Consider the following 18,916-nt stretch of genomic DNA (forward strand, 5'->3'; position numbering starts at 1 on the left):
GTGCCTTTAACCTTATCTGGATTGTGCCCTGTCTTAAAGACTAAATAATTTTGAACCAGTGATTGGCTGAAAAATGACAGACACTTAGAAGCTCTGTCTTCTGTACATCATCTATCAAATTTAATGACCAAGGGATGGGGAAAGACATACAATTAAGCTTTATCCCTCTACTCCCCCAAATCTTAGCTCATTTACTCCTACCCTATTCAATAGTGGAAATATCTCTCCAACCTCCAAATTCCACCAAGGATTTGGCCCCATTTTACCTTCCACCTGATCCTGGCTACCATTTTGATGTGAATAAGTAGGCCTGATGCTTACAATATTGGGCTACTTGAAAAATGGTTTAAATATGGCAGAACTGCTATGAATGGAATTGGGTAGAAGTAATTTCAGTGGGTAAAGCTCTTGCTCTTCTAACACTGGGGTATGTCAGAGCACACTTACTTCTCTTCTGCACAGCTATTAAATGTCCAGAAGCCTTGTTTTTTGTTTGATTTGGCCCCCTTAGGTTTCCAAGTGATGCATTTAGCTAAGCCAGCCTTTATGACAATGCAAAACCAACTTCACTGAGGCAAGCAGCACTGAGCTGAATTAGTTTCCCAGCTGATATTAAGGCTTTCCCATTATCTTCCACTAAATGTGGGCTGACATAATTGAAATGACAGATGTGTAACCTCTGATCATTCATTATTACACACTCTGAAGCATTCACAGGTCTCGAACCAGGTCTTAAAAACATGCACAATTTTTCCAAGACATAAATGGAATACTATTGCCATATAATGATGTTTTTACTGGGAAATAAATATTGTAAAACAACAGTTACTGTAATAAATTGTCTAGCATTGCTGGTGTTCTAGAATTTTTCTTAATGCTGTTACTTGTAGCTTGTGGCTTAGGAGATCTGTGTGTTGTTCTGAAGAAGTTTTGTGTGTGTCGTGGTTTTGCTGATCTACCTTGCATTAAGGTTCTCTGATCACGTCTAACAGCTAACTAAGGATTGTTTAACCCATAGTCAGTTGTGGCCATGTGGCGGCAAGCGCACTGCCTCCCGTGTGCTCATCACTTCTGCTTTCCTAAACGGGGTGTTCTGTGTTGTTACTGTTAAGTCCAAACCCACAAACCATGGGTTAACTCTGAGTTGTTTAACCCCTAAACAACCCATAGTTTCCAGGTTTGGAAGTAATGTTAGGAAAGCAGAAGTGGGCAAGTGAGTGGGAACGAGCACACTTGCTCATTCCTGTGCACTCACAAACAACCCATGGTTTATTAACCTTGGGTTGTTTGATCGTGCAAACTAGGTCTCTGAAGTCCCAGCTGACAAACTATTATTTCTTCTAGTGTTGGACTACAACTCCCAACATCCCCAGCCAGCATGGCCAGTGCCCTCCTGGTTGTGAATGACAGGAGTTGTAGTGCAATGCATCTGGAGGGCGCCAGGTTGGGAAAGGCTGCTCTAGTGGAGGGCAGGAAACATGCCACTAAACAGTTTTGTGCTTCGATAATCCAGCAATGGAACTAGTTGGCAACATTCATATAGCTTTAAAAAAAAAGAAGAAGCTTTTGCCTATTTTAAACTTGTGGATCACTTGATTTCACTATAGTATAGGGAGGAGACAGCTTCCCCCTTCCCCGCCCTGTTTTTTCTCCCATCTCTTAGCTTTTCATTAAAAACTACCTGCTAATTTGCCAGAAGCAACCTTTTCCATAGGAGACTACCTGGTACCCTTGAGGGGACCGTGAGGCAAGAGGGGTGTTAACTGCCTGGCAGTATCTCACTATCCTGGCAATGTTAATGAAGCTGGCTGCTCTTGGAGAGTTTACCCTAGAGACCAACATCTCTCTGAATTAATTACAGGATTTTAATTCCCTAATCTGTAATGACGTCTTGTTACAGGCTATTCTAGCAATTTATGCTGATGCGCCATTTACCTGACACATTGTAATAGCTTTGAAACCTCTGATTAAGGAATGGGACTGATCGCCTTTTCTTTTCATTTGTCATAACCAGCCTTCCCCAACTTGGTGCCCTCCAGATTTTTTGACCACGTGTCCCATCAACCAAAGCCAGCATTCTTTTCTTTTTCAACTGATCCTCCTGGAATGTCAAAGTTCCTAGAAACATCAATGCTAACTGGAACCTCTTGGTACATAGGCATCATAGGAACAGGCAGGAACAACTTTTTACAAAATGCAGTAAATTTGAGAAGTGAAGCGAATTGTTCAAGGTTGCATAATACAACAATGCCAAACGTCTGAGCTCTGGTGCAGCATCCTATATATTATGCATCCTTGATGATGGCGTTCTTCTCCTTCATTGCTATTCATACAATGCATAATCACTTGTACAAAGGGAAGTGAATTAACTTGTGTTTTTCCGCTGCTTTGTAGGTATTTTACACATGGAAGCAGTAGTATAACCTTATCTTGAATATTTACATCAGCTATCTAAGACTAAAGTAAGACTTAGAACTTTGGCTGTTTCAGAGGTAAAGTGAATTCATATTACCTCAAGGCATTTTTCTTTTCTTTCTCTTCTTCAGGAATTTGGAAAGTCCTGGGAAGAGGTTCAGTCAGAAGATGACCGAGAATTGTTACACAGCCAGGAAGAGTAATTTGAGTTTTTGTTTTGTATTTAAGGGCTAGGGAAGTGGCAAATGTACCCTAGGGGCTTGGTACATGATGTTGGAAGCCATGACATTGAGGGATGAAGTAGGCATGACAGAGGAGATTCATGAATTGGATTTCCAGCATTTTAAAACCGTTAGTATCAGTCATGGCGAGTGATGATTTGGATTAGGGGCAGCAGGGCTAAGGGAGGGAAAGTTCAACCCCCATGTCATTTTCTTTAATAATATTTTCCCCACCCCAGAAAGCTGCTAGTTGGTCCACAGAACAAAACACGCAGGTACTTCTATCCCATAAGGCAAATAGCAGCTCTGGAAGGGGGATGATCTTGTCCCCAATCCATTAATACTGAAAACAACAACTGTGAGACATCATGTTAATGCAGGGATGGGGAACATGTGGCCCACCAGATGTTTTTGCCTTCAACTCCCTATTCAACTCCCATTGGCTATACTGGCTAAGGCTGATGGGGGTTGCAGTCCAACCACATCTGGAGAACCACACATTCCCCACCCGTTTTAATGAATCTCCTATATCACATCTACTTTGGCCCTTAGTTTTCACAAATACATTGCTCTATTGCACTTCACCTGACCCCCGAGAAGGTTCCAGAAGAATGAATAGAGGGGAAGGTACTAGAATAGCCCCAGTAGCTCGTGTCTAATTATCAGAGTCCTGGCAGTAGTGAATGAGTGAGTGTGTTTCCCCTCCTGCTTCTGTGTACTTCTCAGGGGAGCTTCCCCAGCCTGGGGCACCCCAGATGTGTTAGGAACACAGGCGGCTGCCTTATACTGAGTCAGACCATTGGTCCATCGAGCCCGGTGTTGTCAAAACCGACTGGCGGCGGCTTTCCAGGGTATCAGGCAGATTTTCCTGCCTGACCTGAAGATGCTGTGGATCGAACCCGGGATCTTCTACATGCAAAGCATGTGTGCTACCACTCAGCTACAGCCCCTCCCCTGTGTTGGACTACAACTGCTATCATCCCCAGTCAGAATGGCCACTGGCTTGGGGAAGGCTGTCCTACAGCCAGGAAGGAAGGTAAAGGGACATGTATCCACTCATGCCCTCAGGAAGGTTGCGCAAGAAATACTGTGAATGTTCACCCATATGCAGTATACCAGGCCTTAATTCTTTGCCTCAGACCATACACTGCATAAAATTTCACAGCATTTCTTTCATCTTTCATTTAAAGTTCTGAGCAATTTGGGGTGGGGAGGGAACAAGGTTAAGAAGAGGTAAAACTGAGCCATTGTGATTAGAATGAAATTCCTTCGCTAGCGACCATTTCAAAGTATGGCCAGTAGCTAATAGTTTTAATTGCTATAGAGATGGCATTGTCTGAGTGAAATGAGAGAAAAATCTTTTACTGAAATGAAGTATTGTCTTACACATTTGGTACAGAGCTGGAAACATGACCTTGTAAATGTTCCTTAAAATGAAGTACACTCGTCTCCTCCTGCTGTTGTATAGCATTAAACCAGGGGTGGGCGATTTGTGGCCCTCCAGGTGTTTTGGCCTATGATTCTTATCAGCTTTCCCCATTGGCTATGCTGGCCAGGCCTGATGGGAGCTGGAAGCCAAAACATCTGGAAGGCCACAAGTTGACCACCACTGCACTGAACAATTGTTTGTCATATGAAATAATAATAGTTAGCCAAGCCTGCATAAAGGAGAAAGAATGCTGTGTGTTCTTGTTAGTTTGATACAAGTGATGTCTGACTAAACATACTGGAGAGAGACAGACAGCCTGACGTGAAAGGGCTCTGGAACTGAAGTATGCTTTGAGGTGGAACTAGTAAGACTACTTTAAAGGTGCAATCTTATGCATGTTTAGACAGAAAAAAATCCTACAACTCCCAGCATGCCCCAGCCAGCCATACTGGCTGGGCATGCAGGAGTTGCAGGACTGTTTTCTGTCTAAACATGCATAAGATTGTGCCTGAAAGGAGATTCTGACAGGAGCGCCTCCAGCAACATCAGATAGGCCGCTCAACAAGATCGGCCTTGGATGGCCTCTCTGTCCCATCAGCCAGGACAGCTAGGCTGGTGAGGACGAGGGAGAGGGCCTTCTCTGTGGTGGCCCCCACTCTGTGGAACTCCCTCCCTAGGGAACTCTGCCATGCCCCCTCTTTAATGAGCTTCTGCCATGCATTAAAAACATGGTTGTTCAGGCAGGCATTTGGGGTGGGCTAGGGTAATTTTAGAAATGTGATGTTTTTAATGTTGAATTTTATTGTATAAACTCTTTTTATTGCTGTGCATTGTCCAGAGTGGCTGTGTGACCGGCCCGATGGGCGATTAATAAATTTAACAATAAATAAATAAATAAATAAATGATTCTATTAAGTACTAAGAGTGGATTTTTGTCAATCTCATATGTTCAAGCAGATAAATTAAAGCAAAATGAGGTTCCATGTCTACAGCATCGCTGTAACTTTCAGAAAGAGTCCCAAAACACCTAATTCCAATGTAAATGCTTCTATGTAGAGACTGGTCTGATTGGGAAGAACATCCTGTTTGTGCAGTCTGCCTCTTCTGTGAGAAGCAGATGGAGACAACAGAAAAGCTCTATGATCACATGGAGGTGAGAGGCATGTACACTTTATATTAGATTTTACTTTAGAAAATGTGTAAGACAGCTTTTCGGTTACATTAGGATGCCCTGTTTTAATTCAAAAGCCACTGCTCTATACTATATGAGTCTTGGCAGTGAGGATCTTATTAACCACCTTAAGCAGAGTTGCAGACTTTTTATTCATAGGATTGGATCCAGACTTACACTGCCATCCTATACAGGTTTACTCTGTAATAATTCTCATTGATTTCAGTGAGGCTTACTCTCAGGTAAGTGGCTGTACGACTGCAGCCTCAGTCATACTTGGAGTAGACCTATTGAAATCAATGAGGCTTAAGTTAGTTTTGACCTACTTGTCCCATTGATTTCAGTTAGTCTACTCTAAATTTGACTAAATCTGGACCCAAATTAATAGTAAGGAGAACATGGAATAAAGTTTAGTAACTTAAACAATTTACTTGGGGGGCTCTGTCCCATTGATAGGGCACGGACATTGGATGTAGAAGGCCCCAGTTTCAGTCCCTGGTGTTCCCAGTTAACAGGTTTCAGGGAGCAGGCAAAGATCTTGCAGAGTAAATAGTACTATGCTAAATGGAACAAGAGTTTGATTTAATGCAGTGCAGCTCCTTAACTGAAGTATCATTGAGAGTTTCAACTGGTATTTAAGTATGCAATAACATAGTAATACTTCTAAAATTATATTTTGCATATAGTGCCTCAGTATTTAGATTGTGCCTAGTATTTATACACTTAAGTTTAATCACTCAACTTGAAATATATAAAAGCATTCATAACTGGAACCTCTCTCTTTTTTTCCTTCCCCAACCCCAGGAGGCTCATGGATTCGGTCTTCTAAAAATTAAGACTGAGTATGGTGAGTAAAGCAATACTTTATTGGAGATACCTGCTGCTACTGGAAATGTAGTGAAATGTAGAGGTAAGGGACCAAAGGTCAGCCTGTATGACTCCAATTTTTTCAATTATTTTAACTTTTTATGGCAATACATATCTCTACTGAATGGCCAAGGATGACACCAACTGTTTGCAGTGGTCCTCGAGAAACCACTGTAGTAAGGAGATCTGAACGTTCCATTTTCTTCCTATAAATCTTGGATCTGCTGGTAGCCATCATGCTAAATAAAACTATGTTGTTCTGCTAGATGAGCTCAGAAATATTTTATTCAAAAGTCCAGTAGGGTTGCAGTCCGCTCCATACCTATCTGGGGGTAAGTCCCATTGAACTCAGAGTAGACTTGTAAAGGATTGCACTGCCCATCTATTTTCTAACACAGAAGTGATTTTAAAGAATATAAAATCATTGGCATAGCAGAAATATGTGTCCGAGTACACCCAGCTTTCTATCTATCTAAGCTCAATCATAGATAGCCTTCTAGCTCACCTAACCAGCAAATATACAGGTGTCAACTTGTACTTTGCTTACCGATTTCATATCCATAGCACTCTTTAAGCCCCTTCCTTTGTTTTAATAATCTTGTTTGGGTTCTGTGTCTTTCAAATTATTATTATTTTTTGCTTTGGAACTGTTTTTTTGTTTGTTTGCTAGGTTTGAATTTCTACCAGCAAGTGAAATTGGTGAACTTCATCAGGAGAGAGGTGCACCAGTGTCAGTGCTACGGTTGCCAGGAGAAATTCCATTCAAAAAAGGAGTTGGTAAATCATATGGAAGAGAGCAAACATATAATGCTTCTGCCAGCCAGATCCGTGTGGGATCAGCCCCAGTAAGAGTGTGTTTATTTACTTCAGCATTGTGGACAGTGCATGATAATGTCTGATAACTGAAACCTAGACTTTGCATTTTCTACCCTTACTATGCTATTCAGGCCTACTTTCTTTTCTGCAGACCAAGTGAATGTTGCAAGTGGTTGCCAATAGCCACACACCCTCAGACTATAAAAGGACTGTAGTATAGACTGCTAGATCAGTTTTCCTTGGTTGAAACGTGAGCCTTGCACAAGTTTATAATGGGATGGAAGAAATATGGCCATTAGTCAGGGCAGGTCATTTATGAAGTTATGTATAACATTAAAGGGCAGCTCATTTTCTGCCGCAAAGTTTGTTTTCATTTGTGTTCGAGTGCTGGGCGACCCAATTCCTGCTGTAAAAAATTCTGTTGTGCAGGCATTGTCATCCAGAACACACAGTGCAATGCACTGGAAACAGGTAATTAATGGTCACTCCAAGCTGAATAAAACAAGTCCACACTGGAAATCCTGAAAGAGCTTCCAGCATTATTATCGACTTGTACCTTGAACAGCCTGTAAACTTCTGCTATGATTTCTAAGGACAAACTGCATTGATTTATATGGCACAAAATAGGTTGTTGGTGCATGTATATACATACACACACACACACACACACACACAGATGTTGAAGCCACTGTCAAGGAATGCTTCCCATGCTGCTGAGAAATGTGTGCAAGTATTGCAATCATGTGGGAGGACCAGATCACACAGGTTTTTCCTGTGTGGTTGGCACCACCGACATGGCTGCAATATTCATACACACACCCAGCAGTGTAGGGTTGTGTCACTGGGAAGCAGCTCCAATGCCACTGGGTATGTTTGTAAAATGTGGCTTTTGATTCTATATTCTTCCCTGTTTTTCTTAGGTATTATTTTCCTACCTATGAAAATGATACTCTTCTCTGTACACTCTCAGACAGTGAGGATGAAATGACAGCTGGGAAACAGAGAGAGGATGTGCCTGTCATTAGCGAGGATGTTTCTAACATAGAGGTTTTGAAACAGTGCAGTGTGTTAAACCAGCTTCGTCGTGAGGAAATAAATAATGAAGAAACTTGATGTTGGATGAAACTTTTGTTTATTAATATGCAGACAGCTACCTTTTGCATGGAAAATTCTGATTTGGTAATTTACCAGTGTAATTAAGTCCATGACTGTAATAGACCAACTTTCTGAATGGGAAATTTAAAAAAAAAAGCATTTTAAACTAAAAAAAAATCCTGTGTTCTTACTTTGTTCCCTTGGTTTTAATCTCTTATAGTGTAATCCTATGCATGTTTATGAACACAGCAATGTTATTGTTGAGTAGGAGGAAGAATCCATGGAGGAGGAACCATAATTTCCTAAGCCACACCAACTTGTGCTGGCTAGGGCAGAATATGGGATGGGTGGGTTTTCCTTCCTCCCTGCCCCTCTGCTCTTTGTGTTGTTGTTTTCCACACTTCACACGCTAGGAGAAGGGGAAATCATATACATCTCCCCAGCTCTGGAGTACGTTTTTTTTCTCCCTTATTGGGGAAACCCGGGGGCTTTGAATCCTGTAGATGCAAGTCTGCCAATGTCTGCCCCCAACATACCCAGCAATACCCCTTATCCTCCATACCATTAGCAAAATACAGGCACGGGTACACGTGTGCCAGCATACCAGGAGTGTAAGTGCCACCCGCTAGTTGAGCTCAGCAGCGTTTTTGCAGTGTTCTACAGCCCATCAGAGGCCAGTTGACAGGCTGTAGGATTGCAGCCTAAGTCAAACTGTATTTGATTAGGCTTACTCCCTAAATGGAAAGCATGCCTTAGAATTGCAGCCATGGTGTAGGATACATAACTGGTTCAATAGAAACATCAGGTTGGATCCAGTCTGAGCCATGCTTAGAGCAGACCTATTGAAATAAATTGCATTTAACTTAGTCATAACTAACTTGACCCATTAATTTTTAGTCATGACTAAGTCTGGATCTCCCAATACTGTTTTAGTGATACAGATTATTTTTTAAATGAGCACTTCCAATAAAACAATTATGACTTGCATTTTATGCGCATCTGGTACCAGATGTAAACAGGTGACTACTTAGCTCCTCTGAGTCTTCAGCTTCCTTCTGATGGCCAAGTGGTGACAGCAGGGAAAGCCAAGAACATGGGCAAGAAATGCTAGCTGAACAGTCCTGGTATCATGTCAAACATTTAATTTCTGTTCCTGTGCTAGAGTTAGGAATGCTGGAGAAATTTGAGATGGGCTAAAATGAGCTTGGATTTCTAAGAATCCAACCTGTGGAATCCGCTGCAGACCAACCTCCTCAGACCGCACAGAGTCTGTGGACTTTCAGATCTTTTTTCTACTTTCCCGAAATTTACACATATTTATTCGTAGGAAAATACGCAAGTTTCAGCTGAGACTGGAAAATATATACATGGAAAAGTTGAATGGAATGGGGGACAATGCACTAAATGTTATGAACTAACGTAAATTATGTAAATTGTTGCGAACTCTCTTACGAAATTATTTGCGTATTTTTCTGCACAACGAAAAAAAGTTCAAATCCGTCTGTGAACAGACAATGGAACAAAAGACGCTTGACAATTTTGGAAACACAGATGGAGCGGATTTTACACAATCCATACATCCCTAACTAGAGTGGAGTGTCGTTTTATTGTCTCTTTGGCATCTCATGCTTGGGCAAGATCCAGGTAGCCTATGCAGAGCTGACAAATCCACTTTTCAGGCATTCTATATAGGGAAAGGTTATTTGCTCGCTTTTGAAAACCAGTCCAGTGACACCTTGTGGGGAGGATAGTCTAGACTTACAGGTGGCAAAGTGAAGAACGATGAAAAATACACAAAGTGAAAAATGAATGTAACATAGTTTAGTTTTGCAAGTTAAGGAATAAATGAACGTTGCTGCAGCATAGCAGTGATACTGCGACACATGGTACAGTTACAGCAGATTCTTGCTACTATAGTACAGCCATGGCATGCATGTACTATGCACTGCTGCTTTTTTCTGCTGCATTTTTGACCACTTTCTCTCTCTCCTGCTTCTGCTTTGCCTAGATATTTTTTAATTCTCAATGTTTCTCTTTTACAAACTACCTGATGGGCAAAACTGCTCCATGGACCTATTCCCTGCCTAATCTTGTATTTAAGCATCAAAATCCTATCAGTTTAATGAGTTAAGGCTCTTACAGATTCACTCATGCACCAAAAAGCATGGAATAAGTTACGGCACTAACCTTAACATCCATGCCATGTAAGCAGTCAAGACATTCTACAGTCTGATAAATTGCTTATAGCTTAATTTACATGCACCCATATTTTCACTTTCAGTACTCTGCCAGTGTTCAGAGGCACTTTTCCTAGGTCATCCCTGATACTGCAAACAGAGTCCATGTTTTATGCCTGGTGTGCCCAATACAGTTATGAAATATTAGGAATACTCTTTCTCCATTGCCCTATATATATCTGTGCACTACCCCAACATCCTTCTTGAAATATTAGCTACACAATTAGTCTGCAATCTTAAAACTCCCAATGGAAGCCTGAACAAGTAAATTTGGATTGCAGAATGTTTTGAAGATTACAGCTGCATGGGTGTTTTTGTGACAAGGGCTACAATCTGGTGCATAGTTAAATGGGATTTTCTCCACGAAACATAATTGAATGTATTGCTGAATAATATATGTCTGAGCTATAATATTGGGAAAGGCCAGGTAGGGATTAATACTTTTGTTCCCAGCCTAACAATGACTTTCCCACCTTATTTACTTATTTAAAACATTTCTTGCCTGCTTTTCATGGCAGGAGCCCTCCCAAGATATCATACAACAATAAAATACAATAAAAACTGATAGAGTAGTAAACACAGCAAAACCAGCAACAGCAGTTTATTTGAATCAGCCATATCATTTATCTGTTTTTAATGGTAGCAGCTGACATTTTCAGTAGATTTGTGCAATGCAAGCAGAAACCTTCATAATGCTTAAATAGCTAAAAATTATGCATATCTCTGACCCTTAAATTTCCTAAAAGGGCTTTTCTATAATCACTTCCTCCTTGTTTTTGATGGCTATATCAAACATGACCAATGTGTTTTTAAAACCACTTTATTCTGATGTGACATAAATTTGTGCAAAAGCAGCTTTGGGAGACAATTATTTGGTAAAACCGGAAGCACAAATGTTACTACCCTGGGTGCATTTGAGAGGGGAAGAATTTGTCGCCATGCTACTGTAGGACTAAAGAAATCCTAATTTCAGTGGGATTAAACACAAACACATAGCAGGAAATGAAGATGACATACAACTGGAGGTGTGAAGTCAGAGATGGAGATTAGAATGATATGAGAGGGCAGGTGTGAAACTAAAGCTGGATATTAGTCATCCTTGATTATAAAGATGTTCACAAATTAGAGCAAGTTATTCTGACCACCAGCTATTTTTGACCAACCTAGCGCAAAAAGTATCAGCAAGAAAATGTACTGTAATACATGACTGTCCAACTGAACCAATACTGAACCAACCAATAACACATAATGAATCTTCAAGTATTAATGAGTAAAATGGTACCATGGCTGGTCAATTCAAGGCATGTGGAGGACTGCAGTAGAGGTCATTGGAACCCTGTTAGCCTCTCCACCCAGCTACATGTGCTCATATAGATACACAGGCTGTATGATGTGGCATGAAGAGGAATAGGGGGTCTTTATAGTCACACCCCTCCACTTCTACCTCCCCATGTTGATGGGGAAGCTCTGCAAAGGGTGCTGTAACCATGTTTGGTGGAACAAGGTTACCCGCCCAGTCAAGACTCCTGATAAGCAGGGCCGGCCCAAGACACTTTGCTGCCTGAGGTAAAGAACAAAATGGCGCCTCTTCCCATTTCATGTACAAAAGGTGACTGGACTGGCAGATGAATCTCCTTTCAACACTGATGATGGGACAGCATCCTCCACTGCACCTGAAAGTAGTAGGCGAATTTAGGGGGTGCAGAGCAAAATGCATGGCACCCAGGTGTCTCATCCAACACCTTGTTGCTGCCTCATAGCATCTGCTGCCTGAGGCAACTGCTTCACTTTGCCTTATGGTAGGGCTGGGCCTGCTGATAAGCCAGAACCCCTGGTCACATTCAGTCATGTGCACTTCCACTGCCCTTGCAGACCATCCCTGTCAACACAGAGAGGTCAGGAGGGGGAGGGGCAGATGACTTTTCCCAGCTCCCTCCACACTTACAGTTAACCCTTCTTTTGCAAACTCCTAAAGAGGGTGTTCGTGTTTTGTAAATCCCCATCTATTCCTCACCGTGTGCTTCCTGCGGCAGAAGGCAAAGAATGGTGGAGCAGAAACTGAAATGCCTCCAACAGCCAGGGAAAGCAGTAGTTTGGGGCTTCCATAGAGAGTTTTGTTGGGTCTCGGGCCTATTCATTCAGGGTTGCTTCACACTTTATGTGTAAATACCTGCATGCACAATGGACATGATCCACACACATCTTGGGGGAATAAACACCCTTGAAAGCCAGCAAAGCTCTCTGTGGAAGTGCTCATGGATCACCAGACAGTTTTATTCCTGGAGGCATCTGTTTCCATTTCTCTTGCACCACTTTTTTCCTTCTGCTGTTGGAAGAACCATAGCCTACAAGCAGAGCACTTACATTGCTTGCTGAAGATCCTCGATTTAATCCCTGCTATCTCCCATTTTTAAAGGGATTATCACATAGCTGAGGAGGTGAGAGAGACTTACACCTAAAACTTCAGAAACCTTTGCCTTTTGTCAGAGTAGAGGGTACTGGGCTGGATGGGCTACAGCAGGGGTGGGAAACTTGTGGCCATCCAGATGTTTTGGTCTACAACCCCCATCAGTCCTAACCAGTGTAGTCAATGGTGTGGGATGATGGGTGTTGTAAGCTAAAATCTGTAGGGCCAGAAGTTGCGCACTCCTGGACTAGAGGACTCACAAATGAAGACCCCCACAGTCGCCAGTGGTGAGTATAACTTGGATCAAGGGACTGCAGCAACTCCCCTATAAGGAAAGGAAAGTTTGGGGCTACAAAATGGCAAGTAAAGGTGAACCGGATAGGGAGATGCTTAAAACTGCATGGTGTGGAGAAAGATGTTTTTCCTCAGGCTCCCATATTTTCTTTCATAATACAAATTTCTCCAAATGATGACAGAAATCAATTCAAACCCATATCAACATTAAAATGACAAAATAGGCAGCAAGAACAACAATAAACAACAATGGAAATGAGCAATACAATAATTTCTATTTTATTCATTCCATTCCATTTCTATACCGCCCAATAAGCAAAGCTCTCTGGGGCAATTCACAACAATTCACAAGATACAGCATAAAATCTAAAGCAAAGCCACAAGTGAAACATAATAAAAGTGTTCCTCCCTCTTAATTGAAAGCAGTCTGAAACAGAAACATTGTTAAGGCTAGCCTGAATGAAGGAAGATGGCTAATATTAGAACAAGAGTAGGCAATGTGGTAACTGCAAGCACCAATGCACCCTAGACACCTTTCTTGGTGCCTGCCAAATCCTACCCCTCCCACTTAAAAAAAAAGAAATTAACACTTTTTTACCAGCAGCTTGGATTGCTGTGAAACAGGTTTCTCCTAGTGCAGAAAACTGTGGGCTCAGAGGAGTTGTTCAGTATGTTGGGAGTCAGAACAACCTCAGACATTTGGGCAGGTACTTGTCCTTTGCCATGCCTCCCATGGCAGCCATTTTGTGGTGGTGCCCTGGTTAATCCCTAATCCTGTCAAGAAAAGCCCTATAGCTCCATCGCTGTTGTTGGTGCAGAGATCCACTGGCTTATGTTACAAAGAAATTGTTGTGCAACAGCCTATCAGCAGCCTGTTATTTCCTGATTAATGAACTTCTGAAATTGCCAAATGTGCCCACAGCCCAAAAAGGTTGCTTACCCCTGTATTAGAACCTCATGTCACCTGCTGCAAAAATTTTCCTTCTGAGTTTGCAAAGAGACACTGATCCCCATGGAAATGGACACCAAGGGTTTCCTGCAACCCAAAACCCCCATCCAGCTGAGGTTGGTCTCCAGAGCCATTGCTGGACCTGAGGAACAGAGAAACTGGAAACAGCAAAGAGGCTGCTGCTACCTACCTCCTTCCACACCATTATCACATGGGGCTATTAACTTGAGTGAACAGAACTGAAGACGCTGTATAGGAGATCACATTTGGGAATGCTCCTGTGCTCATCCCATAGCACTATTGACTTTAGTGAACAGAAGTGAATGGAGGAAGTTGTAGTTTTTATCTGAAGAGCTTCACCGATATAATCAGTCCTGGATGTGGCTTTAGTTATGACTGACTGTTCAAAGTTATTTTTAGTTATATGTTGTTTATGAATATTGTCTATGTGCTTTTATGTACATGGCTTTTAAACTTTGTATATTGTCTTTTAATGTTTTAACTTTTGTAAACTGCCCAGAGAGCTTCAGCTATGGGGCAGTATAGAAAAGTAATAAATACTTCTTCACACAGCGCAGTGTTCAGTTATAGAACTTGCTACCAGAAGATGTCATGATGGCCACCCATTTTGATGGCTTTAAAGACATGGCCCTCCAGATGTATTTTTGATTTTTGATTTGTACCCTGCCTTTCTACCAAGAAAATGACATTCAAGGTGGCTGTATTGGCCTACAGCTCCCATAATCCCTTAACAGGCCCCTGAATACCAGCTTGCAGGGAAACAACAACTTGCTCTCATGTCCCCTTTGACATGCATGTGTGGCTAGCCATTACAGGAAATAGGATGCTGGACTAGATATGCCTTTGGTCTGATCCCACAGGGCTCTTCTTAAGTAAAATTTATGTAGCAGGAAGCGGGTGCAAAAGAGGCAGGGTGCTTCCAGACAAAGTTTTTATCCTGCATTCATCCTGGCTCCAGACACTGTTGTCCTCCATTTGTAACCCTCCCGTGTTTTCCCAACACTACTTATGTCTTTTTTTTCTTCCCCAAAAAAAATCTGTCAAGGAGGGAAAGATGGAATAGCTGCACAATAGCTTTTGAGTGCTAGAGCTAGGAGGCCTCTGTATGGAAGCACCCACACGTTTTTGTCTCCGTAGGGCAGAAAGCGAGGAGCCAGGCTGGTTACCTGAAACAATGGTTGGGTATCACGCCCAGCCAAAATGTGCAGATCTCTCTGACTTAATATAAGGCAATTTAGCTTCGTGTGTCCCTCTTACATCCAATTGCTTGCCAGAAACAAAACAAATCCAGCAATTTTAACCCTAGAGTTTGCCATCAGGATGATGTAAAGTTAGGAATGTTATGCCAATTTGCTTGTCCTGAACAATTTACTATGGTCACATAATCTGTGGCTTCTTGGCACAGGTTACAGATTCTGCTTGGTGCAGAAACACAAGAGAGCCCTGGTTAATCCCTAATCCTGTCAAGAAAAGCCCTATAGCTCCATGACTGTGTCGGTGCAGAGATCCACTGACTTATGTCTGCCTGCGCTCGGATATGTGTATGATAGTGGCCCGAGGCAGCTGGCTCATGACAAATTGGTGGGAACTTCCACAAACCCAGTGAGTAATTACTGAGCAGTTGCAAAGAAATTGTCATGCAACCGCCTGTCAGCAGGCTGTTATTTCCTGATTAATGAACTTCAGGCAACCTTTGGGGGATGTGCACATTTCTTCCCTTTTAAAAATGGTTTTTGGCACCTGTGACAAGTTGCAGGAAACTACCTTACTTGAATACAGGCATAGTGCCACAGGTCTTAGGCATCAATTCCTGTCATTTAACACACCGAGAGAAGCCCACCCCTAAGTCAAACTCTGCTGACTAGACATGAAAAATTAAAAGGGACGCTTAGACATAAAATGTTATTTAGATTCAAAGAATCTCAAATGGAGCCATAGCAGTACATCGGCTTCCACAGGCAAATGATAAATGCTTGCTTACCAAGGGACAGTATTTTGGAGCCAGTGTGCTGTAGTCATTAGAGCAGTGGAAGCTGGAGCTTCGATTTCAGTGCAGCTGTGAATCTGCTCTGGGTTTCAGTCAGAATCAGTCAGAATTCTAAAGGAGCTATGCAGGGTTCTGAACCCTTTGTGGGGACTGGGCTCAGCACCTTGGATAGCTCCTTTAGAGCTTTGGTTGGTTCTGACTGAACCCAGAGAAGATTCACAGCCCCAGTGAAACTGGAGCTACCAGCCTCCACTAGGGATGTACGAAAGTCACTTACCTTGAACGAAATTTGATTCGCGGTGGGGGGGGAGGCGCTCCGTCCCTCCCTCCGAAATTCTGGCGGGGGGGAGGCGCTCCGTCCCTCCCCCCTGAAATTCTGGCCGGGGGGGGAGGCGCTCCGTCCCCCCACCCCCGAATCCTGGCCAGCCGGGCCGCAAACGGCGGCGGCCATAGCCGCTGCAGTTTGCGTCCCTGCAGTCAGCCGTGATAGGCTACGTAAATGTTTACGTAGCCTATCACGGCTGAGTAAAAAAAAACAAACTGCGCATACGCAAATGGCGGCGCCCATGGGCGCCGCCATTTGCGTTCCTTATTTTGGCACGTCTAGTCTATGTAAACATTTACGTAGACTACAGCGAAAATAAGGGGAACGCAAATAGCGTAGCCTCACTCTGCCTAATCGGCCCCTTCCATTACCTCAGCTAGGAGCAACTTCCATTTGGGCTCCTCCTCTTCCATAATAATCTACTGCAGTGGCCTTGGTGCCTGAATTGCCTTGTTTTTCTCCTCCCTCCCTGTCCCTTTCCTCTTTTGGATCATATCTATTCATTTGGAAGCCATTATTTTAAATGAGTGCATTGACAGAAAAGCAATATATAATACAAGCAAGAAAGCTTCAAAATCAATCAGTAAATCTCATTGAACGGCTGTAATTACATACTCTAGTAATTACATGCCTAAGCAGATTTGAAATAACGGTTTAAAGCAATATGTTTTGGTGGGTTAAAAAAATCATATTCCAGATTTTACTGCAGCCAAAAGGATGTTTATAAATCTGTGGCTGCAATCTTATATATACTTACCTAGGAGTAAGTCTCATTAAAGTCAATGGCACTTACTTCTGAGTAGACATGCATAGGATTCCACTATGTATCGATCTATAATTTAGATTTGGCATTTTGCATTGAAATCAGAGAAAAACAAAGATGAATAGAATAGTTGCAATGATTTGGCTCTTGTTGAAACGAGTGTAGTAAAGATATTCCAACTTTGTGTTTTAGCCATGCTTGTACTTTAGCCATATTTATTTATTCATTTTCACCTGGAACGTATACCTGAAGAAAATGGCAAGTCCCACTGATTTCCATGGAAACAAGCACAGGAATTCTCTCTATGTAAAGGTCTATAATGTTTGTATTTACTGTTTAGGGCACTAATATAAAATGTTGCTCTTCTGAGGTGGAAGTACTTTGGTGCTAGCTCTTTCATCAGAGACAGCCCAGATCTATTCTCCTTCACCCTGCCCACCTGCTCTTGCTGGTCACTTTTAAGTAGGGATGTCAGAGAATTCCGCCACGGATCTCGGTGAGGCCAAATGCCAGTGCATTCGACCCCCCAAAATCTGTGGCAGAACGGCCTGCCCCCCCCACGGATCCCCCCCGGGACGGGACCTACCTGGGGCGGATGTTCTGGGCGGCGGCTGTGGTGGCTGGTCTTCCGACCGGCTGCCGCCACCGCCATTTGCAATCTAGAGGGTTTTTTTTTTTTACAGAGACGTGATAGGCTACGTAAAGATTTACGTAGCCTATCACAGCTGGGTTAAAAAAAAACAACGCGTATGCAAATGGCGGCGGCTACGACTGCCGCCATTTGTGTTCCTTATTTTTGGCCGTCTTAGTCTATGTAAATATTTACGTAGACTATTACGGCGAAAATAAAGGGGAACGCAAATAGCGTAGTGGGCGCTATTTCCGTTCCCCTTTCTTTTCACCGTAACAGAAATATTTACGTAGACTATGATGGCCAAAAATAAGGAACGCAAATGGCGGCGGCTGTAGCCACCGCCATTTGTGTACATGTTTTTTTGTTTGTTTTTTTTAACCCAGAGCCCTCCACGGCCGGAAATCTGGCTGCGGACGGCTCTGGCCTGGGCCTGGCCAGCTGCTCCGCGGAGCCGCCACGGAGCACAGCTGGCCGTTCGAAGATTCCGAGGGGGAGGAACGGATCGCCTCCCCCTCCATAAACATAATCTGCGGAAAGGTAAGTGACTTTCGTACATCCCTACTTTTAAGCAGTAATGTGTCTATGAAAAAGCAAGCAATCAACTGCATTATTTATTTATTTATAATGTATAAATAAATACATAACTTATTTATAATTTCCCGCCTTTCCTCCAAGGAACCCAAGGTGGCGTACATGATCTTCCTTCTCCTCTCTATTTTACCCTCACAATAATCCTGTGAGGTCGGTTATGCTGAGAGTCAGTGCCTGGCCCAAAGTCCTCCAGTGAGCTTCATGGCTGACTGGGGACTAGAACCAGGATCTCCCGAGTCCTGGTCCTACACTCTAACCCAGTGGAGGCTAAGGATGTCAGAGAATTTCGCCACGAATCTCGGGGAGGCCGAATGCCAGCGCATTCGGCCCCCCGAAATTGGTGGCGAAACGGTCTGCCCCCCCCCCAGGATGGGACTTACCTTGGGCAAATCCTCCTGGCGGCGGTGGTTCCGGCGGCGGGGCAGCGGCAGCGGCCGGTCTTCCGACCGGTTGCCGCCACCACCATTTCCAGTAAAAAAAAACAACAAAAAACGTGATAGGCTACGTAAAGATTTATGTAGCCTATCACGGCTAGATTTTTAAAAAATACCGTGATAGGCTACGTAAATGTTTACGTAGCCTATCACGGCTGAGTAAAACAAAAAACAAAAAAACTGCGCGTACGCAAATGGCGGCGGATGCTAGGAACATAGGAATGGCGGCGAGGTGTTGGGAGGACAGAGTTGTGCGTGCC

At 43.0% G+C, this 18,916-nt stretch overlaps 1 protein-coding gene across 1 annotated transcript in view; it reads left to right on the forward strand.

Annotated features, from left to right (window-relative positions):
* The window catches only part of ZNF277 (zinc finger protein 277), a 57,963-nt gene extending 40,308 nt beyond the window's left edge, over positions 1-17,655 (forward strand). Inside the window, exons 8-12 of the mRNA XM_084810757.1 lie at positions 2,547-2,614; positions 5,122-5,218; positions 6,041-6,083; positions 6,774-6,948; positions 7,840-17,655. Of these exons, the coding sequence (XP_084666883.1) occupies positions 2,547-2,614; positions 5,122-5,218; positions 6,041-6,083; positions 6,774-6,948; positions 7,840-8,032 (576 nt within the window). The 3' untranslated portion in view covers positions 8,033-17,655. The remainder of the gene's footprint in view (positions 1-2,546; positions 2,615-5,121; positions 5,219-6,040; positions 6,084-6,773; positions 6,949-7,839) is intronic.
* Positions 17,656-18,916: the final 1,261 nt, after the last annotated feature.

Source organism: Heloderma suspectum, chromosome 7, assembly GCF_057233095.1.
Source record: "Heloderma suspectum isolate Gila_16-S chromosome 7, 16-S_ref, whole genome shotgun sequence".
In the NCBI taxonomy this organism is placed as follows: domain Eukaryota; kingdom Metazoa; phylum Chordata; class Lepidosauria; order Squamata; family Helodermatidae; genus Heloderma; species Heloderma suspectum.